This window comes from Lepisosteus oculatus, chromosome 5 (assembly GCF_040954835.1).
Source record: "Lepisosteus oculatus isolate fLepOcu1 chromosome 5, fLepOcu1.hap2, whole genome shotgun sequence".
Classification (NCBI taxonomy): Eukaryota; Metazoa; Chordata; class Actinopteri; order Semionotiformes; family Lepisosteidae; genus Lepisosteus; species Lepisosteus oculatus.
The window spans coordinates 4,244,958-4,269,672 of record NC_090700.1 but is presented as its reverse complement, the minus strand read 5'-3'; the positions used below and the strand labels follow the sequence as shown (position 1 = coordinate 4,269,672).

At 48.3% G+C, this 24,715-nt stretch overlaps 3 protein-coding genes across 5 annotated transcripts; 2 read left to right on the top strand and 1 right to left on the bottom strand.

Annotated features, from left to right (window-relative positions):
- The first annotated feature begins 674 nt into the window (after positions 1–674).
- On the top strand, positions 675–15,374 carry kpna1 (karyopherin alpha 1 (importin alpha 5)). Of its 2 annotated transcripts, XR_011189608.1 has the most exons (15): positions 675–867; positions 2,675–2,808; positions 4,407–4,517; positions 5,036–5,135; positions 5,428–5,522; positions 5,868–5,999; positions 6,987–7,075; positions 7,197–7,296; positions 8,127–8,290; positions 8,766–8,844; positions 9,577–9,702; positions 9,899–10,026; positions 10,374–10,552; positions 11,516–14,596; positions 14,902–15,374. XR_011189608.1 is itself a non-coding variant. In XM_006627737.3 (14 exons), the coding sequence occupies exons 2-14, from the start codon at positions 2,683–2,685 to the stop codon at positions 11,701–11,703; spliced, it is 1,617 nt and encodes a 538-aa protein (XP_006627800.1). In that variant the 5' UTR covers positions 675–867; positions 2,675–2,682; the 3' UTR covers positions 11,704–15,374. The 2 variants fall into 2 exon arrangements, 1 of the variants encoding a protein (XP_006627800.1); XM_006627737.3 differs by having other exon boundaries at positions 11,516–15,374.
- Positions 15,046–20,428, bottom strand: fam162a (family with sequence similarity 162 member A). 2 transcript variants are annotated; one of them, XM_006627993.3, is made up of 5 exons: positions 20,254–20,428; positions 19,095–19,214; positions 18,231–18,339; positions 17,292–17,400; positions 15,046–16,660 (listed from the first exon to the last, which is right to left on the bottom strand). In XM_006627993.3, exons 1-5 carry the CDS (start codon positions 20,303–20,305, stop codon positions 16,538–16,540), a joined length of 513 nt encoding a protein of 170 aa, XP_006628056.2. In that variant the 5' UTR covers positions 20,306–20,428; the 3' UTR covers positions 15,046–16,537. The 2 variants fall into 2 exon arrangements, with proteins under 2 accessions (XP_006628056.2, XP_069045972.1); XM_069189871.1 differs by lacking the exon at positions 20,254–20,428 and adding an exon at positions 19,893–19,956.
- Positions 20,429–20,676: 248 nt separating this feature from the next.
- Positions 20,677–23,821, top strand: mix23 (mitochondrial matrix import factor 23). Its single transcript, XM_006627739.3, has 5 exons — positions 20,677–20,837; positions 22,377–22,502; positions 22,703–22,849; positions 23,053–23,112; positions 23,532–23,821. The coding sequence occupies exons 1-5, from the start codon at positions 20,787–20,789 to the stop codon at positions 23,580–23,582; spliced, it is 435 nt and encodes a 144-aa protein (XP_006627802.1). The 5' UTR covers positions 20,677–20,786; the 3' UTR covers positions 23,583–23,821.
- Positions 23,822–24,715: the final 894 nt, after the last annotated feature.

The window sequence follows — 24,715 nt, the reverse complement described above, 5'->3', positions numbered from 1 at the left end:
AAACAGCGACGATCCACAATCCTGCTTCCCTCCTCGGACAGGGTCTGCTCAGGCCGCCTGGTGATAGAGCTCATCCTGGGACAGAACGTGGCGATCCAGGCGTCGGAGTGGAGAGAATTTTCCAGGTGTTTATTTGCAGTCGAGATGTAGCGGTGTGTGTGCGTGCCTCTTTATTAGATCATTTCTGGGTTGCCTCCACTGAACCTACGTCAGGTAGAATAAATAAGAGCAAAATAGGTTCTTATTAACTATTTTTGCTATTTTGCTGAAGTTGATGCAGGAGGCAGAGGGCTAAATTCTCCTGGGTGTCAAACCAGGGAAGGTCAGAGAAACAGGAAGATGACCAAATACATGCCTCATTCACTGACCTCCAGCAGGAATTCAGGTAAATGAGAAATGCAGAGATGCCGTGAAATAATCTTGCGTTCTGTAATACTCTGTAGCTATCATGCTGCGATGGCGCCTACGCATTGTAAAACGTCCGGCTTTGGAGGAGGTACACCGGGCAGCCACACTCAATGAAGAGCTTAGTCTGGGTCGCACTCCGCAGGCGTGGAAACCTCACTGGGGTGGGGGCTGTGTGTCGTACGCATGCGCGCCAGCAGACACGGTGGAGGGGGGGGGGGGGAGAAGGAGGAAGTAGGCTGGGCGAGCATGCGCACTGGCACACCGGTAGCTGGAAGCGGCCTGGCAGGACGTTGAATTTTAGGGAGAAAATTTTTTTTTTTTACAAAAAGCCGAAGCGCCTGAGTCAGGTCATCGACGGGGGTGGGTAAAGAGGAGAGAAGGTAGATTTGGAGTGCGGACTTTCCGAACCGTAGCCGGATCACACAGTATTTGAAACGAAAAACACGTCGAGACATCCATGTAAGTATGACTATTGTGTTATGACACGGTGGAGTCCACGTTAGGATAAGGTCAGCGTTTGCTTTTGGTTTCTCCGAGACACACTCGCCCCGTGTTTTCTGAAAGTGGGCCATTCGCAGTGCACGACTGTATAATATATCAGATCTGCACAGTTACGGGTACAGTTACAAAACCTCGGTGCACTGCCGTCATCCGCCGTTTTGCCGGTCATAGTAAAGACCTCAGACACGCCGCTGGCACGTTTTATCCGGACCAACGCTGGCCGGGCTCGGCGGCACTGGCACTTCGTTCGCCGGTGTTACATCTGCACCGACGGAATCGGCCGTATCGCATTTAGCGGAGAAAGTCCGGTGCTTGTTGCTCCAGCCGGATTTCTGTTCTCGCATGTCATGTACCGGGGGGTGGCTGGCTGTACCCCTGGAGCGCTACCAGGTGTTGGGGGTGACATTTCAGCCGGTCTCTGAACTCACCGCCTGCTCCGGCGGCCGGAGCGCAGCAGTCCCCCAGTGTGTAGCAATTGGGGGGGTTTAAGGAAATGACCTACAAAACTGGCCGGGTTGTTTTTCTCTCTCTCTCTCCGAGAAACAACCTCCTGACACATGCTGTCATTATATGGGGTGTCCCTTTCTGTTCCAGTCATGGAAAACAACAACAACAACAACAACTCATCTCAAGCCACCAATCTGCTGCAAAGCCTTCAGTATCTTTCAGTTGCTGGGCTGGGCTGTGCGTCCCAGTGCGTGTAGGTTTCCCAGTGTGTCGTGATGCAGCTCGTTCTCCCCAGCGCGCAGGCCGAAGACGCCGTGTTCCGGTGGCAGAGGTGTGGCAAAACACTGGAGGTGACACGAACCTCTCGGCTGATACGAGCTCCTGTGATATCGGCTGACAGCGAGCGGCAGGAGAAGGTCGGGGAGACCCCGGGGGGGGGGTCTCGCGAGCGCGTTCGCACCCAGGGTAGAACCCCGTGACGTCAGAGATCCGTCGTCACACGTCGTGATAATCAGATGAGCCCTTGGCGTTGAAGGCCGCCGTCCACCTGCACGTTCATAAATGCTCACTTAAAGTCCCCTTAAAATTAAAAGTCCCAGTTAGCTCCGGTAATACTAATCAGTGCTGGGGTATGTTATAAGCAGAAGCGTTAACAGATCCACTGTAAACACTGTCAGGGCGGGTCACTGGGTAAGGCTGTTTACTCTACCCGCTGGTAGACTGCTGGCAAAGAGTCCGCTTGTGTTTTTCGGGCACATCGGGAGGAGTCTCAGACAGCTCCCAGGCAGGTCTGAGACCAGGGGGTTCGATTTGCTGGTGAGCCTGCTGGTGCTCAGCGGTGAAGGGGAGGCCTTCCACTGTGACTAGAAGCACGTGGCTTTTTACATTTGTTTTCTGAAACCTGGCGCTCCAGGAGTGCAGGACCAGCAGTGTTTCCCCTTCTGAGCATTTAACACCGAGAACAGGAGGGGCTTCTTTACACCGCAGGGTGGTGGGAGTGGGGAACAAGCAGCTGTTGACCATGCTGTTGAAGACAGTACCCTGGTTTCTTCCTAGAAACAGCTGCACGAGGTCCTCGGGTCCTTCAGCTACCGCCAGAGGGGCTAGATGGGTCCAAGGCACTAACGATCCCAGCCCGAACCCCGGCTGTGACCCTTGCCCTCTCTGCAGTCGTTAGCTCCAGCCAGGACAAGCGGCCACTCTGCGGGGGCTTGCAGGAGCTGGGATGATGGGATATCCCTGCGCGTCTCTCTCTTTCCCTCTGGGCTGCCCCGCCAGAGAAGCAGGGACTAACCTCTGGGCCCCTGTCTGTGTGCAGACGCCAGGATGAGCTCGGGAAGGGACAACGTGCGGCTGAAGAGCTACAAGAACAAGTCCCTGAACCCCGAGGAGATGAGGAGGAGGAGGGAGGAGGAAGGCCTGCAGCTCCGGAAACAGAAGAAAGACGAACAGGTGGGCCTGTAACCGGGGGCTGCGGGGGGCCACCCGAAAAATGCGCAGCTCAGCGCTGCCTTCGGTTTACTCTCAGGGGCTGTCAGTTATAGCCTGTAACCTGCTGCAGTTAGGTTAGCCCACTGGGCTAGATGGGGTAAAGAGCCTCCTCTTCTGTTCTTCAGGGACAAATCTGAATTAGCAGCTGTTCACTAGAAGCCTGCAAGCATAGTTACTCTGTTCTTGCGGTTGGATATGGCCCCTTGTAGAAAACCGCATGCAGAATATCAGTGGCTGTTTGGTGCTGGACTGGTGTGTGTGGTCAGTGCTGGTATGTGGTCAGTACTGGTGCTGGGCTGGTGTGTGTGGTCAGTACTGGTGCTGGGCTGGTGTGGGTGGTCAGTAGTGGTGCTGGGCTGATGTGTGTGGTCAGTAACTGGTGCTGTGATGGTGTGTGGACAGTGCTGGTGCTGGGCTGGTGTGTGTGGTCAGTGCTGGTATGTGGTCAGTAATGGTGCTGGGCTGGTGTGTGTGGTCAGTGCTGGTATGTGGTCAGTAGTGGTGCTGGGCTGATGCGTGTGGTCAGTAACTGGTGCTGTGATGGTGTGTGGTCAGTACTGGTGCTGGGCTGGTGTGTGTGGTCAGTACTGGTGCTGGGCTGGTGTGTGTGGTCAGTACTGGTGCTGGACTGGTGTGTGTAGTCAGTGCTGCTGTGTGGTTGGTGCTGGACTGGTGTGTGTGGTCAGTGCTGCTGTGTGGTCAGTACTGGTGCTGGACTGGTGTGTGTGGTCAGTACTGGTGCTGGACTGGTGTGTGTAGTCAGTGCTGCTGTGTGGTTGGTGCTGGACTGGTGTGTGTGGTCAGTGCTGCTGTGTGGTTGGTGCTGGACTGGTGTGTGTGGTCAGTGCTGCTGTGTGGTCAGTACTGGTGCTGGACTGGTGTGTGTGGTCAGTACTGGTGCTGGACTGGTGTGTGTAGTCAGTGCTGCTGTGTGGTTGGTGCTGGACTGGTGTGTGTGGTCAGTGCTGCTGTGTGGTTGGTGCTGGACTGGTGTGTGTGGTCAGTGCTGCTGTGTGGTCAGTACTGGTGCTGGACTGGTGTGTGTGGTCAGTGCTGCTGCTGGGCTGGTGTGTGTGGTCAGTACTGGTGCTGGGCTGGTGTGGGTGGTCAGTGCTGCTGTGTGGTTGGTGCTGGACTGGTGTGTGTGGTCAGTGCTGGTGTGTGGACAGTGCTGTTGCTGGGCTGGTGTGTGTGGTCAGTACTGGTGCTGGACTGGTGTGTGTAGTCAGTGCTGGTATGTGGTCAGTAGTGGTGCTGGACTGGTGTGTGTGGTCAGTAACTGGTGCTGTGATGGTGTGTGGTCAGTAACTGGTGCTGGACTGGTGTGGGTGGTCAGTGCTGCTGTGTGGTCAGTACTGGTGCTGGGCTGGTGTGGGTGGTCAGTGCTGCTGTGTGGTTGGTGCTGGGCTGGTGTGTGTGGTCAGTACTGGTGCTGGGCTGGTGTGGGTGGTCAGTGCTGCTGTGTGGTTGGTGCTGGACTGGTGTGTGTAGTCAGTGCTGCTGTGTGGTCAGTGCTGGTGCTGGGCATCCCTGAAACGCTGCTTTCTCCCGCGTTGCAGCTGTTCAAGCGGCGGAACGTGGCGACGGCGGAGGACGGCACACTGGAGGATGATGGGATGTCAGACAGCGGGTACCTGGAGTCGCACGCCAACACCACGGACATGATGTCGGTGAGTGAGGGGCTGCCGCACGGCGGCGGTGGCGTCGCCTGCGTTCGAGAGCTGCAGCACGCGCTCTCTGTCTCCTTCTGCCCCTCGCTGACAGCAGCACGGACGGGGGAACCTACAGCAGAGCCGTGCGGGATGTCAGTGTGTGCGCCCGCACCCGTGAGGCGAGTTCGCTTGTCGTCCGTCGTCAGGCGGCTGTGTCTGTGCTGCTCTGTGCACACACCTGAGGGGCGCCGTTCCCAGGCCCGAGAGGCGGGTGGCGCTGTGCTGCACGGGGGCAGTTCGAAACAGGGCGTTGCTTCCTGTTTTAGGAAGCTGAAGGATTTTCTTCAGGTACCAAGAGAAGCCCATTGCTGCAGCTGGGCACCCCCACCGCATGAGTCGTGCCATCTGAAACAGTGATGGAGTAACTCGGGTATCTGTGCGGGACGGAGCTCGGAGAGGCTGCGGGGGTTTTCCTCCGCTCAGGGGAATGTTGTCTCTGCCTTAAGCACGCTCCCCTTCCCTCCCTCTCCTTGCAGAAAGGTGTTATCACGGAAGACATGATCCAGATGATATTTTCCAGCGCCCCCGAGCAGCAGCTGATGGGAACCCAGCGGTTCAGGAAGCTGTTGTCCAAAGGTGATTGCGACCACTTCTCCCTGTGCTCTCTGGGGTGGGGAACTGCTGTGAAAATGGTTGGCTGTGGCTAACGGGCCCATTGACGTTGCTCCCAGGATCCTCTCCGAAGCGACTTTACAGAGTGAGGTCTCATCAGCAGTGTTTCAAAGCCCAGCTGTGGGCGGCGTCTTTATTCACTGTTTCTCTTTTCCGTTGTATTATTCTCAAACTCCCAAGTGTGACGTTTTTGAAGGTGGCAGATATATCCAGTTTAGTGCAGTTGCTCATTGATGGCCGTCTCTCTTCCGTGCAGAGCCTAACCCCCCAATCGACGAGGTGATCGCCACGCCGGGGGTGGTGGAGCAGTTCGTGGAGTTCCTCAAGAGGAGAGAGAACTGCACGCTGCAGGTACCTGGATCCCTCGCGCCTGCTTTTGACACGGCTCTCCGCGCTCCGCCAGACTGTGTACTGTGCTCTTGCGTTGCATTGAATGTACGGTGTTTAGTGTAGCTCACTTTCCTGTTTATTTCAGACTTGATGGCAAGCTGCAGTCCAAATTTCAGCTCTTCAGTAGCGAGGGAGTATTAAAGACAGCCTTGTTTGATTTTTAAAGTCCGTATCGCGGTTGTTCTGCTGGCTCTGTGGGAGTGCGTGTAGTTCGGGAGCTGCAGGAAGTGCTGGCGACGTGGTGTGGCGGGGGCAGGCGTTGGGCACATGTGGGGGTGTGGACTCAGGCGGTGTGCTTGTCCCCAGTTCGAGGCGGCGTGGGTGCTGACGAACATCGCCTCCGGGACGTCCCACCAGACGCGGGTGGTGATCCAGGCAGGAGCCGTGCCCATCTTCATCGACATGCTCAGCTCCGACTTCGAGGACGTGCAGGAGCAGGTAAGCCCCAGCCCCACCTCCCCTCGGCAGCCCCCCTGATCCCTGTCACGGACGTCCAAAGGGACTAACCGTGGGGAGCAGGAGAGCGGAAAAAGACCCATATGCGTAGCGGCGAGACGGTAAAAAGGCCCGGGCTCATTAGTGCAAAGAGTTCAGGAATGCCGTATAGAAACCTAGGCCCTCAGGGAGCGGGCGTGGGGCGCCCTGGTGCTAGGCGGGTCTCAGGACATCCGAACATCAATGCTGAGCGAGGACAGAGTGCAAGACCCGGAAATATATAGCCCAAGGGAAAGAGAGGGACAGGAAGGACAGCAGACCGGAAACTAGGGACAGGACAGAGAAGGAGCGCCCTCTGGCTGCAGAAGGCGTGACAATCCCCGTCTTTGCTCGGGCTCGCTGCTCCCCCGAGAGAGTTTCACATTCCGGCCGTTTACTTTGTGGGAGGTCTTCAGCCTCGGCCTTGCAGCCGGGATGGTCTTCCACGGAATCCCAGAGGCGTCCTGAGCTAGGACCGCAGTCCGCAAGCTGCAGCTGCTAGCGGCTCTTATCGTTAATATAATATTGATGTGGACATGTGATGAAAGCTGCACTGGCCTTATAGACAGAACTTAAAGAATATACGTATAACAGCCCTCTGTCTGGCAGAACCACAAGAGAGATTTCTTGTTTAGCTTTAATGCGTTTAACTATTACTGTACGTGAAGATATTGTGTCGACTTCACTTAATATAGAAGGAAGGGGGGTAAAGTTAAGATTCTCCAGCGTGCCTGTTGGTAATATTTATTTGATTAAAAATTAAATGATTTGTGTACAAATTCCTCCGCAGGTTTCTCAGCAGAGGAAAAATAAAATTGTAGAGCCACAAGAATTGATGATTTTTGCGAACTGCGATCTGAGATTTATCTTGTTTTCTTCTTTCTGGGAGACCTTTCCTCACTTCGGAGCTCTTTCCCGAGTCAAGGGTTGTGCTGTGCTTGTGTGTTGCAGGCTGTCTGGGCTTTAGGGAACATCGCGGGGGACAGCACCGTGTGCAGAGACTATGTGCTGGACTGCAACATCCTGCCATCGCTGATCCAGTAAGCGCACAAACTCTCCGGGCTCTCCCGGTCGATTTTATTTCCAAGTTTTTCGGAAAAAGAAAAGGCGCACAGAGCAGTAGCCGTGACCGCCGCTGACACGGGCCCTTTTGTGTGTCAGGCTGCTGGCCAAGCAGAACAGGCTGACGATGATGAGGAACGCGGTGTGGGCGCTCTCCAACCTCTGCCGAGGAAAGAACCCGCCTCCTGATTTCACAAAGGTAAGCCCCTCCCTCGCGGGTCACCGTGGAAACGGCCACGCCCCCCGGCAACAGGAAGTAGAACCAGCTGTGCCACTGCATCGCTCAGTACTCAGTACAGCCAATTGTGGGCTCAGAAATGATACCAGCTCCCTTTCAGGGGGTTATCAGTCAGTGTGGTTTATTTGCCAGTAAAGCTTCTTTTCTCCATGTTATTTCTGATTTCCCCTTTAAAATGTCTGACAAGTGTCATTATGTCACTAGACCTATGAAACAGTGTAAATTAATAATTAACGTACCCTTAATTTATATAGCACATTTTATTACATTGAATCTCAATGTGCTTTGTTAAAGAGAAGGGGTGGAACAATAACTAAGAAGGAAAAAATAGGAAATTAGCTCATGGTACTGGAAGTTGGTGGGCTTGTTGGTAGAGAAGGATTTTATAAACGCCTCTTCCTACACGGCTGGATCACCAGAATAATATGCCAAAGATGCAGAGTGAGGTATAAAGGGATGTACTTTGTCCTTGAAAGGAGGTGTGGATTTGAAGCGTCTGCATTTCTTGTCCGGTCGTTAACGTGGTTCCAGGGATGTGCGTCAGCCTCCAACATTGTCAAAGAGAATGTAAGCGACTGCGGTATCGAGCGCTCCAAGGGAAGAAAAGCAGGGGCACTCGTCAGATATTGAGCCCTGCATCGATATAGCCATCCCTGCACGCTGCCAGCTCTTCCTCAGCTGCCAGCGCAATGCACAGCCCATCACTCGAGCCGCTTGAAGCTGTCCTGCTTCAGCGTGGTCTCTTCCGTGCTGGCGACACGGATCAGCAGCTCGTGCCGTGTGCTCCGCAGGTGTCCCCCTGTCTCAGCGTGCTGTCCTGGCTGCTGTTCGTCAACGACACCGACGTCCTTGCCGATGCCTGCTGGGCCTTGTCCTACCTCTCCGACGGGCCCAACGACAAAATCCAGGCCGTCATCGACGCCAGCGTCTGCAGGAGGCTGGTCGAGCTCTTGATGTGAGGAGACGGAGAGGCATCTTTTTGGGGGCGGGTGGGGGTAAAAGTTATCCCTCATTTGAGATTGTAAGACTGCTTGGAACGGGGTCTGAAAAGGCTCCGACAGGGCTGTGCTGGCTGCTGCTGGCGAGGCGAGATGAACAGACCGTTCTCAAGCTCTCGAGCCAGCTGCTCGTTTATTCATTCACGCTAGTGGTGGTAGAATAATCACCACTGTCCTGTCCCGTCGCACTTGAAGAGAATACTGTGTTCCGGGATAAGATGAAGGACAAAGCATTCATGAATTAAACAGATTCCAGAATTAAAAGTAAAAAACTGCCAGATTAGATCGTGATAAAGTAATTTAAGGGATCATAATGCAGTTGTGAACTAGTTCCCACTTGTACGTGTGCGTAAATGTTTCGGCGAATCTTTATTCTGTGGTTTCCAAGAAGCTCTTCTCTTTCTCTCGCTTCATTGCTGCTTGTTGCTGCAGGCACAGCGATTACAAGGTGGTGTCGCCGGCACTGCGGGCTGTGGGCAACATCGTGACCGGAGACGATGTGCAGACACAGGTGCGCGCCACTCCTGTTTACTAGCAAGTAGCAAAGGTCTCTGCCCCCTGGACTGGAAGCCCAGTCCTACCGCCTGTTTTAGTCACTGGGACAACAGTCATTTGAAACCAGCAGTAGACCTGCGTGAGCCTCTGAAGGCTGGGTTGTGGAAAGCAAACTGATTGCTACATGACATGTAGGACCAGTCTTCTTTTTTTACTTATTTATTTTTAGTCTTTATTTTTTACTGTTTGCCTAACACTGGAAGAGCTTTCTGGGATGAAATCCAAGTCTTGGTTCTTTCATTCAGATGTTTCTTTTTAAATAATGCTTGAAATGCTTCTTTAATGTTTTGATTTTGAAGGTGCTTGAAATCAGTTTTAAAGGGTTGACTCTGTTCTTTGGGGCTGCGATATACTGTAATTCTGTCAGGGCCAGAACCTTCATTTCCCATTCAATTTGAAGGAGACTTGCCAATTAGCAAAGTGGCCTGAAACAGAGATTTGGATAGGGTCTGGGGTATATAGAACTCTAAAATCTACCACGCTCTTGGAAGAATAGAAAATGAAAGAGCATAGTTGGTAATTGTTTTAATTCAGCCAGTAGGGAACTCTAACTTAATTAGTGACACTGGTCTGCCAATAATGCACTTACTAGCTTCAGCCTGCTTTGATTGTGCAGTGCAGGGTGCAGTTGTATGCGTTTGCCCCAGCTAATTCAGTTTTGCCGTTGGTGCTGCTGTTTTATCTCTAGGTGATTCTGAACTGCTCAGCCCTGCAGAGCTTGTTGCATTTGCTGAGCAGCCCCAAGGAGTCCATCAAGAAGGAGGCCTGCTGGACAATATCCAACATCACAGCAGGAAACCGGGCACAGATTCAGGTCTGGAGACTTAAATAATTGGCATCCTCAGACGATTCATTCTGTGACATACAGACTTTCACAATCCCCTCTCTAGTATCACAGGGATATTATTGATTGGATTTTTATTTCCCAGCTCACTGTGTAACTAGGGAAGATTGTGAGGGCTTTGATTGACTGTTTGAAAGTTGTTGTTTTTTTTACACTTATGTCACAGATGGTCATCGATGCCAACATACTGCCCGCCCTGATCAACATCCTGCAAGTGGCCGAATTCAGAACGAGAAAGGAAGCAGCATGGGCGATTACCAACGCCACATCTGGGGGCTCTGCGGAACAGATGAGGTCAGTGCAGCACAGCTGCCTTGCTGGACCTCTCTGGGTATAAACCTTTCTGAGTGAAGCTGGGGCCCTGCTGCTGTCTGCAATCATCTGCACGTGTGTCGGAAACCTGGGGACCTCTGCAGGAGTTCAGAACAGATTAGAAGGGGCTCCTGGAGAGTTTGGACTAGGGGGCAAGGCTGAAGCGTCCTTTTGCAGCAAGAACTGTTGCCGTAGTCGCTCCAGCTGGAAGATGGAGTTGGAAAATAACATTATTAAAATGTTTTATGCATCTTATAGGTATGAAATCCTAAGTTGCAATGTGGAATGCAGGCAGGCTGATGGCTCTGCTTGACTTGCTGTTTATGCAGGTACCTGGTGGAGATGGGGTGTATCAAGCCGCTCTGTGACCTGCTGACTCTGATGGACTCGAAGATCGTGCAGGTGGCCCTGAACGGGCTGGAAAACATCCTGCGGCTGGGCGAGCAGGAGGCCAAGAGGAACGGCTCTGGGGTCAACCCCTATTGCGCTCTGATCGAGGAGGCATACGGTGAGTCATACCCCCCACAGGGCAAGGGGTCGCCATTGGTGCTGCTGCACAAGCCACGCCCCCCGCAGGGCAAGGGGTTGCCATTGGTGCTGTTGCACAAGCCACGCCCCCCACAGGGCAAGGGGTTGCCATTGGTGCTGCTGCACAAGCCACGCCCCCCACAGGGCAAGGGGTTGCCATTGGTGCTGCTGCACAAGCCACGCCCCCCACAGGGCAAAGGGTCGCCATTGGTGCTGCTGCACAAGCCACGCCCCCCACAGGGCAAGGGGTCGCCATTGGTTTTGCTGCACAAGCCACGCCCCCCACAGGGCAAGGGGTCGCCATTGGTGCTGCTGCACAAGCCACGCCCCCCACAGGGCAAAGGGTCGCCATTGGTGCTGCTGCACAAGCCACGCCCCTCTCAGGGCAAGGGGTCGCCATGGTGCTGCTGCACAAGCCACGCCCCTCTCAGGGCAAGGGGTCGCCATGCTGCTGCTGCACAAGCCACACCCCTCTCAGGGCAAGGGGTCGCCATGGTGCTGCTGCACAAGCCACGCCCCTCTCAGGGCAAGGGGTCGCCATGGTGCTACTGCACAAGCCACGCCCCCCTCAGGGCAAGGGGTCGCCATGGTGCTGCTGCTGTGTTTGTCTCCTCCTCTTCTATTTTTTCTCGACTACTTTTGACTTATTCTTTTTCTAGTATCTTAATCCTGCAGGCTTTAAGAAATATGGGGCCTTTGTTATAGTCCTGTCACTAGCCAGCAGTGACCGGGATACCCTAAGGGTTGGATGGGATTAGTTGACCAGGAATCTCTTGGCCTCCTGGGTGCATACGGGCGTGGAGTTCAGGAGAGTCTGCCAGCGCTTCCTCTTTCTCCCCCGTGTGCGGTTGTGAGGTCTGTGGCTCTAAGGCAGCAATATAATATGTCACGGATGTAGGTTTTTTTTTCCCAACGTCTGTCTCTCTCTGCATGGCTGTTTCAGGCCTGGACAAGATTGAGTTCCTGCAGGGCCATGAGAACCAGGAGATCTACCAGAAGGCCTTTGACCTGATCGAGCACTACTTCAGTCCGGAGGATGAGGACCCCAGTATAGCCCCCAACGTGGATCTGCAGCAGCAGCAGTACATCTTCCAGCAGTGCGAGGCGCCCATGGAGGGTTTTCAGCTATAATCCTCCCCCTGCCCCTCTCCTCTTCTCTCTTCTCCTCTCTTCCTTCTAGCTCCAAGCAGCCCTTGGCGGGAGAGGCCGCGCCGAAAGAGGTGTTTTCTTCCTTCAGGATGAATTATTTGAGAATTGTAATGAAGACCATCAATAATAGGAACAAATGTTGCCAGTTGGGTCATCCCATGCAGTCCTCTTCATCCAGTCTTAAGGATTATGTTTCGTTTCAATGCACCAGGTAAAACAAAAAATTGCCTGAAAAAGACCTTAGCTTCTGCTGCAGCACGTGCACTGAATGCTGTCGACTCGCGGACTGTGAAATGCCCTGACCGATCTGTGGAACCTACAGCGTGAAGGATCACGCAGCCCTGCGGTTTTGCCTTCTTGGCTCAGGTGAGGTTCGGCGCCACAGAGGCTGGAGGCGAGGTTTGTCTTCAAAAGCTGGGTTTGCCCAGTCGCAAGTTTTTCCTAAAGTCACTTGAACTAAACACTGGACTCAATTGCTCTGTGCAAGCGGGACGCTGTCCAAGGACCTTGCTTTTAAATTCAAGACTGACAATGGCCACTGACTTCACTGTAGCAACAGTGACACCAGGTACAGCTGACATACCTGAACACGGAGCTGCTCCTGTACAACTCCCACGTGTCCCTGGAGGACTTTAAATGAAGGTTACTGGTATTCCTACCACGGCTTTCAAAGAAATGGACTGAGTGTGGAAAACCCTGACAGAAAATAACGTTTCTTTCCTCCTTTCTGTGGAATGTGCCTCATAAACAATCACACACGAACTGCTCTCATCTGGTCTTGGAATACAACACACTAAACTGAAAGACTGACCACAGAGACCTTCATTGTTAACTTTGCACGGCTCAGAGAAATTATTACAGTGGCCTCGTGCGGGCTATTTATTTGGATAGCAGTTCCCATCCTAACTTTTTTTTTTTTGCATTGCAATAGTAGCTTTGTTTTTTGGGGTTGACAGTTTCCAAACTCCTCCACTGGGAAACACTTGACAGTCTCAATTGTCTCCACCATTTTGCCAAAAATCCAGCTCAGTCCCTTTGGGCGATCCGGCTCCTTGTTTGATATCGTTGAACGAGAGGACTCGCAGGGTGCGTTGGTCCGACTGCAGCCCCCCCGCGCTGGATGCTGGGACACGTGCTCAGGGGGGCCCGTGCCACCTGAGCACCCGAGCCGAACCAGTCCTGGATCCTGGAAAGCCTCCGGGCCAGGTGGAGCCGCCGCTTCCCCTTCCAGCGAAATCGAGAGACATAGCGACGCTTTTCTTTCTTTCTGCCTCGCGTTTCAATGAAGCTTGGAGTACCACAGTGGAGGTACAAGAAGAAAATAACCTGACTGGGGGGGGGGAGCCATCAGCAATTTCTTTTAGGTTTCTTGTTTTTTTTAATTTCCCATCGGCATCTTTTAAAGAGATGGTGAAACACACACCGCATCTTACAACATTATACTTGATCCACGTTATTTTACAGCTTTCGGCTGCCTCTTGATTTGGGGGGGAAAAAAAAACAGTTCCGAATCGAATGAATGGTCAGATCTGTGAATTAGAAGAGCTGGAATATGGCGCAGACCTGTTTTACATTTTGCACATAAAGGCTGTCTCATTCCCTGCTACAGTGTCTTAGGGGCTGCCAGAATGCCAGATGACGTCCTCTAGTAATTGCCACTCGGCGATGATTACTCGAAGGGTGAGCTGCAAGAGCTTGTCGGTTTCAGCAGTATGGATCTTCATGGTAATAGTCCTGGCTGCAGAAGACGCTAGTATGCTTCATGTAGCATTTCAGATGAGTAGGCACCACAGGGTTAATTGACTAAATCCAGTCATTGTGTAATGCCATCAGCATTGATTCTTCACCGGTTCTATTGGTAGAGGCCATTTGCTACAAAAGGTCATATACATATTCAGTTTGGCAGGGTTTATTTTGGAATGAAACGTGAAAAAGACCACTTGACGAATCTGAAAAATGTTTTACTATATAGTGCACTTTTTTTTCTGGCTCAAGACTATGTACACATGTATATGTATATTCCTTTCAATATAATATGCAATCTTGGCAGTCTGTGCAAATAGTTGTACTCTACCTGTTTTATATTAATTTGATAAAGGAGAAAGATTAATAGTACAATATACAGTAAATGTACTTGCCTTGGGACTCCTCAGCATGTGATGCTGAAGCCTTGTAACTTGTGCCACTGTGCTTCTCTCGTATGAAGCCCACAGCTATGGTTTTATTTAACACTGCACCATGCTCATGAGAAGTCAAGGAATGTTTTTTTTTTTGGTTAAAGGCCACTATCAGTGTTTTATGTGTTGCAAATTATTATCCACACAACTACACACTCTTTGAAAACCAGGAGGAAAACTTAGAGCAATGTTTTCAAGTCAGGAAAGCTGACTGGACCCAGGTCAACCAGACCGCTTAGGCTTCAAAATTAAAACGCGCTCAATGGAAAATGTTTTCTTAATCATTACTTGACACTTTTAAAATAAAAACATAATTATACAAAAGAAATATGGCCTTTTGAATATTTTGTATTCACACTTTAATTTCATTGCTCTTATTTTGCCCTCTTTAGATTGATAAATAGACCCGATTTGCACAGAAGGTTTGCAGTAAGTCAGCACTGAGGATGGGCTGTTCTGACCATCTGATCTGCGGAGTCTGTGGTCGAAAAGCAAATAAACCATGCATGTAATTCTGCTTAAGTGGTTTCAGCGAGAGGCCAGTCCTGCCTCAAAGTGTCTGGTTGGTCTGGGGTCTGCTGGCAGCGCTACTTCGCACCCAGACTAAAATGAAATCGGACAATCTAGCGCGGACCTCCACTGGAACAGCTCCCGAAACCAGGCTGCTCCTGAGAAACGCGTTTTGAAAGAATCGATGGGCCGATGATTCCTCCATGCTGCGTAGGGTCTTGTTTTCAGTTTTGACTGATATTTCAGAATGTGGTACAGTTTGTGCGAATCATCCCACATCCTCACTTTTGCAGTAGAACAAAGATTTTGACTGCACAAGACCACAGAAATCGTGCTTCAGTGGGGCACAGCCCTTCCTATGGGTACTTTATGATAACGAGATAGGTTACGGTATCTCATACCTTTTCACCTGCAATAGTTTATTTGGAAAAGGGATTTGTTTGTATCTAAAACAGTGTACACATGCACAAAAGTATATTTGTAAAGTCATTAGAAACATTTTAAAGTCTTTATTAATTTTATAAGGGAAAAAAAAAACATCAAAGGCTTCTCCTTTCCAGTATTTTTGTAATAGTTTTTGTTTAAAGACGTCAAAGGGAAGCCCACAAACCACAAAGGATGCGAAGCAGAAAGAACATTACTTGTCAGAAATGTTTTATTGGAAAAATATTTGACAGAAAATGAGGCCAGATATGCGTTTCTCGTAAAACCGTTTTCTTTGCTTTATTTGTCTGGACTGAAGGTGCCGCATTGCATTACAAAAACTAAGAGAAACCATAGCTGGCTCAGACCTGAAATAGTTTTAATGGCTAATAATAAGCTATGAATTTGTTTACCAAGTTAATTTAATTTTCTGTTGGATTCTTCCAGAGAGATTGACCAATATCTGATGTTCAATACTTTGTTATATTGAGAAATGTGTAAATGTGATCTATGTCATTTGCATAAATGCTGCTTTCATGAAAACCGTCGCGTTCTTGGTGTCCTGTTTACCTGTGTGCATGTGCCGTTTCCGAATGATCCTGTTTTTAACTGACAGGTCTTTGTGAACACTTTACCTGCCACTTCAGTAGTGCTTCTGTATCTTGACCACTGGGAGAGCTCTAATGTCAAGTGAGAAATACTTATCAATAGTCTGGCGATATAAAAAACTTCACTTCTATATATTACATTTACCTAGTCCTGATTCTGCCCTAGAGCAAAAGAAATAGAAATATACTTGTGAAACTAAAGCATTCATACTTTTAAATATTTTTGGATACGGGGGGGGGGGGTGAATATTTCATATAAGAAGAACATTACAAGAAGGATTTAGACCAACAGTGCAGATCTGACTGTACATTACTTTTGTACTTTTTTAAGTGAAGGCTACGTGCAAGTGCATTTAAAACCGAATAACACTGGACACTTCCTCACCCGAATAGCTGTGAGAGTGGGGAAGACGCTACCCTGCCGTGCGCTTCTCTCAAGAAAGACTAGATGAGGTCCTGGGATCAATTAACCATTAACTGTCAAACGTGTAAGATAGGCTGAATGGGCTCCTCCCGTTTGTGACGCGTCTTGAGCTGACTTGTGCGGTGTGTGTGTGTGTGTGGGAGGGGCCCGGAGAACAGGTGTCTTCTGGATGTGGGCTGGACAGGAAGGTCCTAAATTATAGTTCCTCATGCACTCGAATCCTCAGCCCGTTACCACCCCCCGAAAAATGACTCCCAACTGTCCTCAAACTGCTTCTTCCACAGGATATGCATCATACTTTCTAAAACTAGTTTTCATAAAAGCACTTCGGTGGAATTCCAAAACAGATGAACTGAAATGAATTCCATTTCAGCCCATTGATATTTTCTAGAAAACAGCCACAGCTCTTCAAAAACCTGATACCGTGAAGGCTGCGCTAGTTATCACAGGTACAAGTCGTGCCTCTGCATTTTTTGTACCTGTTAAATTTCTTGGTTAATATGTGGCGAGTCCAACCCCCACAGGTCCTAAATAAAAGAGTCCTACTGATTTGTTCTTTGCCCGAGGAGACGTTCTAAAAGACTAGGACAAGACGGGCAGAGGTGGAACACAGAGCGCGTGGGGAGGGTCGGCTCTCCCAGCAGAGGGGCCCACAGCTGCAGTAGGGGACTCCTCTACTGCGTCTTCTCTCCAGCGACGACGACGGCGGCGGCCTCGGTCTCCCTCTGCGCCTCCTGTCTCCAGCGGGCCTTCTTCTCCATATTCAAGCTCGTCAGGGACTCGTGACGCCCAACCGCCTGGAGAGGCAGAGCCGCGCGTGACTGACCGAACGCCCACAGACACCTGCAGACCTTTCCTGAACAGGCTAGAGCAGAGGACTGCAATCCTTGCACGCACACAGATGTGACTGTTTTTGTTTCCCTTTGTTTTACTGAACAGAAAATGGTAAGATGACACCACAATTCACAGCCACCAGACCATACGTCACACCTGTTCACTGTCCAGTAAAGCCCTGTTTCAACTAGTTAAGCCCAATTAATTCTTTCAGACCTTTTCAACATTACCTTATTTCTCAACTGCATATTGAGGGTGTCTGCAGGTATGCAATCATTCCTCTTTTTCTCCTAGAGCTATGAATACTTCCCTTGTGAGAAATATAGGAGAGATCTCAGCTGAAATGTTCAATAGTCCTGCTTTCATTTCTGTTTAAAATGTAGGATTTACAGGATCACAGTCAAATGGCACTTTTTTCCCTTTTAAAAGTCTGCAGAGTTCTCCTCAAAATTTAAAATAAAAACAGATTAAATTCCTCACTGAAGAATTATTTTTGAGTTACTGGTTTTGTTCAGCATGTTTAGTACGTTTGTTACAGCCAGAAACTTTGAATCCAACAGCTCGAGTTTCCCCAAACAGAATTTGAAACCCTACCTGCTTGCCCAGGATGACCATTCCCAGACAGCCCACTACTGTGAGGACAATCATGGCGTAGCACGCCTTCACACGAACCTTGTTCCTTGCACCATCAATCATCTCAAACCTTAGGGGACACAGACAATAATTCCCACATCAATTCTTCGCATTGTTCCTGAAGACAAGCATCTGAGCAAACTGAGCACCGATTATACATGTGGAGGGGAGCTCCAGGAAAGGGCTGGAGAACCTTGTCTCTTCCACGCAAATTTGGGAATGCAGCACTGTAATGGAGCAGACAAGCCTGCCCGTGCTGGATGAGAAAGCCAAAGAAAATAGCAAGAGTGGAATGAAAACTCACTGCACCCAGTAACGCAGGACAAAGACCATTTACCTTCAGCACAAACAAAGACAACTTTTCACATGACTGCTTTGCTTTTAGGAATTAACAGAACCCCAAACCCCTCATTTCTCTCACAGGCAGAGAAATAAAAAATTTTATCCTGCAAAACAAGAGGGGAGAAAGGCGACAAAGGAACCACGTTTGGCACCACCCCCTGATTTACACTGGCTTATCATGAACGGTACTTACTATTTCAGCAGCAGAAAACGCAAGACTCAGGCCCCTGTAAGGGCTCTGGTTAGGTTTCATGTTAACACAGGACCCTACAAAAAACAGCAGTCTAGCCCAGGGTAAATATACTTACTGGAATTTGGCAATTACCTCACTCAAGGGGAAAGGATAACACATTCCTGGAAAAGCTCTAACCTTTTGTGCCCTCTGTTTATAAGCCAATAATGTTTCCAAGCCAATCACATAGCCCAGAGCTCATAGAACACAATTTAGTGACAATGAAAACTGCACCCATCCACTTTATTGCTATTGGAGATCATAGTAACTCTGCCTCTGCTTAAAATAAACAAGCAGTGGAAAGGAGGGCAAAGCCTCACACTTACGACACAATCTCTGGTATCTGCTCCTTGGTCTTGAAGCGACCGGCCCAAAGCAGGATTTTCTTATCGAAATCCGACAGCTTGTATCCAGGTATTTTGAAGCCTGGCTGGACTGCATCACAGGACAAACCAACAAGCAAGTGTTAGCCAGATTGAAAAGAGGCCAACTGTGCTATCAGGTGACTTTAGAGAATGACGTGTACAGTGGGTTATTTTCAGCAGTTAAATCACAGTGCAGCAGCTTCAGCATGGAATAAAAACTACCTATACAGAATTGGAAATGATTACAGAGACAAAGGAAAAAGTGGGTATACAGTGCACATCAATAGCGTTGTGTAGGATCTATGACAGGATTATTCCGCCATGCTACAATGTCACTTGTTCTCTGTCCACCCACCAGATAGTGCCAACAGATCTCAAGGCCTAACACTGTAGGTATGGGCAGTGACACCATTGCAAAGTATGAAACTTGTGCTGAAGACGGGGTGGAGTGGTGGGTCTGTGGCTCAGGATCTGCACCTGTGGCTGGAAGGTTGCTGGTTCGTATCCCGCGGCCTGTAAGATCTGTAAGTCGAATCTTGAGGTGTACGAAAGGTTCTGCAAACCGAAATACGTTTTTTTTTTTAAATATCACTATTCCCCCGCAAAATCCTGCTGTGATTTCCAACCCCGTACAGCACGTGCAGGGTGTGCTGAAATATGATTACACTGATTGCTACAAATTGGATTAGCTTTGAATTCCCTTCTGAAGCTCACTGGATCTTAACCAGGAAGCTGAAATTAAATCACAGTTCCCCTCTTGGTCAAGTCAGAAGCCAGAACCGTGTTCGGAAAAGCGAGCTGTGTATTTGCCAGGTCAGGACCAACCTGCCTCTCCGGAGTTTGGGAGTGCAGACTGGGCTGTGGGTTCGGAGTGGCTCTGCTGCGGTTTGCTGCACAGCTGCCTCCTGGCACTCTGGGCTCCTGGTCCAGCACGTCTCACATGCCCTGCCAGGGAGAAATTGTGACTTGTGTTACATGCAGCGACAGTAAGTGAGCAGCTACACCTTCCTCTCGCTCATCTGTTTAACGAATCAGACTGACTCGGCAAAAATCAGCCACCACTTCTAACGCGACATGACAATGAAACCCCTCCGGCAGTGGATACAGGACACCGGTACAAGGTGTTCTACCAGGAACTCGTGTATACAAAGCTCTGTGCCGTATGGTGGCTTTGAATTTGAATTCCACAGGTAGCTACTTTCACCTACAGGCTGATTCACGATGAATTGCAAGTTCGCAACACATCCGGGAAATGACAGTACCTGCGGGTTACATCAAAGGAAATGTACCAAGAATAACAAATTCAAGGTATCAGTATTATTTATAATACGGTATAAGTATTATTTATTTAGACGGTGTGAAGCACTTTTCTGAACTTGTTGCTGGAATTCCAGCTAAAGAGTTTAAAAAAAAAACCTAGCAACCAGATCCTCGTCTTTTCTGCAGTCTAGTTTTGACAAGAAGCAGACCTCTCAGTCACTTCACACTCCGACATCGCTTCTGACTATTTGTGTGTGCAAGCGCCTATATTAATGCCCGGAATGACAAATAAGCAAGTTGTACGTATGTTACAGTTGTGTGTAACACACGTGTGACACTTACGGACATTGCGTGCCGACTTACCGTAGTTTACGGAACAAAACACTTCGGGGAAATTTGGAAGTTGCAACATGGTGTTCCGTTTCCGATGTTGTGTTCATGTCTTTACCAAAAAGGAAACTGTGTTTGTACTCACCTCCAGTGTTTAAAAAACTTAAGGGTCCGAATGTAATCTGCTAAGAGTTACAACAAAATGCGATACGTTTTTTTTCCCCTAAGTCCTTCTCGAAACAGGACCTGCGCAGATACGGAGGGATGTTGCTGCGACTTGTCCAAATATTACACGGATCACGGCTCTCCCGGTTACTTATGAAACCAGCTGCCCGGCGTGAAGCCAAAATAAAACAATTCACACCAGAACTGTTACATATAACCATTGACTTACCGAAGAGGGCGCCAAGGGCGACACGAGTCTTGTTGATGGAGCTGAGGATCATCGCTGAAAGCTGTCTATCGTGTTACAAGCTGCAGTGAAAGGCGATTCCCATTGATTTTGGTGTGAACAGCTAACCAGAAAGTCAAGTCGTGACGCCTCTTGAATGTCTGCTGGGAGGACCCCGCCGGGGTGCCCGGGCAGGCGCCTGAGTGCACAGTACTGCCCCTGCTAACATGAACTCAACTAGCCATCAAGGGAAACCAAAGGGATATGCGACCACAATGTAATAATATTGAAAGTTATGAAAGTAGTTTGAAGACAGTTTGTAACTTCACAGTATTGTCATCATTATGAATTGGACCGGGGAAGCAAATGCAAAACAATAACAGCAACAACAGTCACAACAATAATAATAATAATAATTAATAATTAATTCAGTGCCATACATCGCGTTTTTTTCTATATTATTGGGTTTGTCTTCAGGATATGCTCTGGACACCTAACATTCTTGGCTCTGAGTTGGTAAGGACCTTTTATCTAACATGGCGGCGCCCAGTGGAAGACTGAACTGTGAGGACTTCTCGATGTTTCAGGTAAAAAAAAAAAACCAACTAAATCGGACATTGAGCAATCGAGGACGCAGTAGGTGCAGTTAGCACTTATTGTTTTATTTAAAATGGAAGAGGTTGAGTTGTTGGTTATTTCATTAAATTCTCAAATGGTGTGACCCTTACGTTAAATAATGTGTTCAATGCATTTATGTGGTTGGAAGTCTTACTTTTTTTATAAAGAAAAGGATAGTTAATTCATGATAACAGAGATGTAGAATGGGAATCCGCTTAACAGGCATAAAAATGCGTTGTTTAAATGTGATTATTGCTCACACTGTTTAATTAAATTGTCTTAATCCATGTGTTACTGACGTACGTGTGTACGTACTAGTGGGCAGGAGGAGGAGCGAAGCGAACCAGTTGCACAATTCTTCCCCTGAAAAAAAAAAAACAATTCTTCCCCTGGGCTTCAGCTTCCTTTGTTCAGTTCACCCCTTTTAGAAAGAGAGCGTTTAGGAAAGGTTTATAAGTTCATTTAAGAAAGTAACTGAGGGGAAAACTTCCACTCTAAATAGAGCCAGTTGGTATATAGACCTCGAGTCTCGAATAAAAGCGTTAAATGTGGAACTGTATCTTGAACTTTATAAAACATACACTTTTGGACAAGGCTGTCAGAATTAATTTGAAGGAGCCGCCTGCTGCTCTCATGACCTGTCCTAGGAGACTTCTAAACAGGATAACTTCATTAACAGACACTGATGAGAAGGGAACTGATAGCTTGTAGAACTTGTGACTTTACTTCATAGAAATGTATTAAACACTGACAAGTTATTGCTGCAGGAAAAGTGGGTATTTGTTTTTGTCCCTAAAGTTGTCTCTGATCTCACACATAATCCCCATAGCCCACTGTTCAGTGATTAGTGATTCAGTGTCTAAAAATAAATGTTCAGGCTACTGGAGTGGCTTTCAGTGCATCAACACACTTTCTAAGGTTACTTTTCAATGTCTTTAACAAAAGTTTGAACATGCAGTCCTTGAAAAAGACCAGCTGGTTTGGCTGTGACTGGACCACATACACTCACTCGGTGGAGCTGTCTGGTCCAGCACTTGGTAACATGGGGGTGCACATGGCTCTTTTATGTCTGTCTGCTGAAAAAGAGGCAAATACTGTGGTCATGCTGGAGGGCTGTCTTGCAATGAAATACTGCCCTATTGTGGAGACAGATGTCATTCCTAACAAATATTAAAACCAAAAATAGGGGACACTTTTCAACTCGAAGGGTTGTGAGAGTTTCAAACAAGATGCCTCTCATGATGCTGAATCTAATACCTGAAGTTCCTTCAAGAAACAGCTAGAAGAGATCCTGGGATCATTTAACTACTAACTACCTAGCCTAACAAGGTAGATGGGTCGAATGGCTTCCTTGCGTTTGTAACCGTTCTGTTGTTAATCTTGATGTACTGGCAAGGGTCAGCTGAGGAATATTTTGCACAGTGTATCTGGTCAAACCTGATGATAGTTTTTCTTGCTTCCCTTCCTCATTCGCTTCTCTCTCTCTCTCCCTCCCCCCCCTCGTTTAGGAAGTCCTAAAGGCGATGCGCACCATCGATGACCGGATAGTCCACGAGTTGAACACCACTGTCCCTACTGCGTCTTTCAAAGGGAAGGTCGATGCCACGCAGACGTGCAAACAGCTGTACGAGTCTGTAAGTACTTGGGCAGACTGATCAGTGCTGCCTGCTTGCACCATTCCCCAACACGGTGCATGAATATGAATGCAGAAGAGGGTTTGTAAAATAAAAGAGATCTGAAAGCGGCAATAAAAAGTCTGGCTTTGAGCAATATACCTGCACATGTGTTTATGCTAGCTTTGATCACTTACGTGTCGTGTTCTGTTTTTTTCCAGCTAATGGAAGCCCATGTCAGCCGAGATAAGGCAATAAAGTCCTGTATAGCCCAGACGTCCAGTGTGGTCAACCAGCTGCGGGAGGAGAGGGCGAAGGATGCCGATAACCTTACACTAATCAAGCAACTCAGGAAAGAGCAGACCAAGGTAATGCACAGTTGAGCCACAAGAGGGCGTGCTATCTCTTACCAAAAGCCCTACAACCTGAAGGCGCATTAGTACATCTCGCTTTGCAGACAAAAAGGAGCAGAATGACTGACCAGCAAAACGTTTATAAATGTTGTATTTGTGCTAGTTTTTAAATGTATGTCATAATTAACCACAATATTTTTTCTTTGTGTGTGTTGCAGCTGAAGTTTATGCAATCAGAATTAAATGTTGAAGAAGTTGTCAATGACAGAAGCTTGAAGGTATGACAGCATAAGAAAAAATTACATCTTTCTCCTCTGCCCAAAACGGAGAAGATGATGTACACCTTCTGTTTCTGTGCTATCATTGTCCCCCTGGAATGTGTTAGACTATAAAGCAGACATCTATTGAAATGACTTTATTATTGATGCATTTATGCCTCAGGGCCAGCTGCTGAAAGTACATGATATAAAATCTAGACATGTAAGTAAAACCAATTATTAGCGTCCAAGCAAAAATCCTTATACCTCATGTAAGAAAACAGCCGGTGACGTTCAAGGTGCTTGGTTCACTATATATGATTAATTTCTCTTATAGATACCTGAAGGATTTGTTTATAAGTGGGTAACTGAATGCTTAACAGTCCAAAGGGTAAATAAGATTTTATTTATAATCAGTATGTTTACTGTTCTTCATCCAGGTGTTCAATGAAAGATGCTGGATTCATTTTTCTCCCCCGAAGCACCAGTGACGTCTGTGAAGTGGCGTTTGTCACAATGTCTGGAATGAAAATGGAATCATGGTAGTTATGCCGCCGCGGACCACCGAAATCAAAGAACCGGGATTTCCTTTCCTGCATCCATCAAGGAATCTCTCCATCTCGCCGTAGTTTCATTAGACAAACTTCTCAAATGTTTGTGAATCGCCATTTTTTTTTTACAAACCTTGTAAAAAAAAAAAGTTTTATAAGAATGAAAACTGTTTTCCAAGGCCGGCTGTGGTCTCCATGCTGTTGAGTTTGCATGTGACTGCTAAAGCAGGCTCTTTCCACAAATGGCGTGTTGTGTTTGGATTCTGCGAAGCGAGGCCTAATTGACCATGGGCCAGGCAAACTAGTGGTGTTTGCTACCCAGGAACTAGCTGGAACCTGTTTAAAAGCCCAGCCATTCTTTGACCGAATCAGCAGCATTACAGCAGACAGCCTGATTAGATAATAAACCTTTCACAGTATCTACCTCTTTCTATGGAATTGCACGCACAGGGCAAATGGAATACAGCTGTAACATTTTTGGAATTTCCGCGCCACATTCCAGGCCCTTTCTCTCACACTTGTCTTGCTTACAGAGCTGTTTTAATTTATAAAGGACACAATCCTGACACAAAAGTTGTATGACAGGAGATGAAACAGCACTGATATGTTCAGTCACCCACAATCTATCTATTTAGTGCATTTTTATCAACCGATAAGGATCGCGTGATGAGTCTTGAATCTCCGACAGGTTCCTGACATCAAGTATGAATACCTTTTCAGCAGCGTACAAGTGTTTTAGTGCGGGAAATGCAACCACATTAATTAGGTTTTTAGCACAGGAAGAGAAGGTCTAGTGAACAAGATGAGACTTGTGACATTTTTGCTCACCATACTGCTTTCTCTGTTTAAAGTGATGGCAAAGACATGTTAGCCGGTGTCAACTGAAACATCTGTTTTAGGACTGCAAGAAAAGAGTGCCTATACTAATAAGGGGTTGTGTACTTTTAATCATGTCAGGCTGTGCTTCTCTCATAACCATACCACTGCAACAAGTACTAACATGCTTTCAGGAAAGCGATACTGCAGGGCCTCCGTCTACTTTCTGCAACAAAAGTGACACAAAATCACTGACT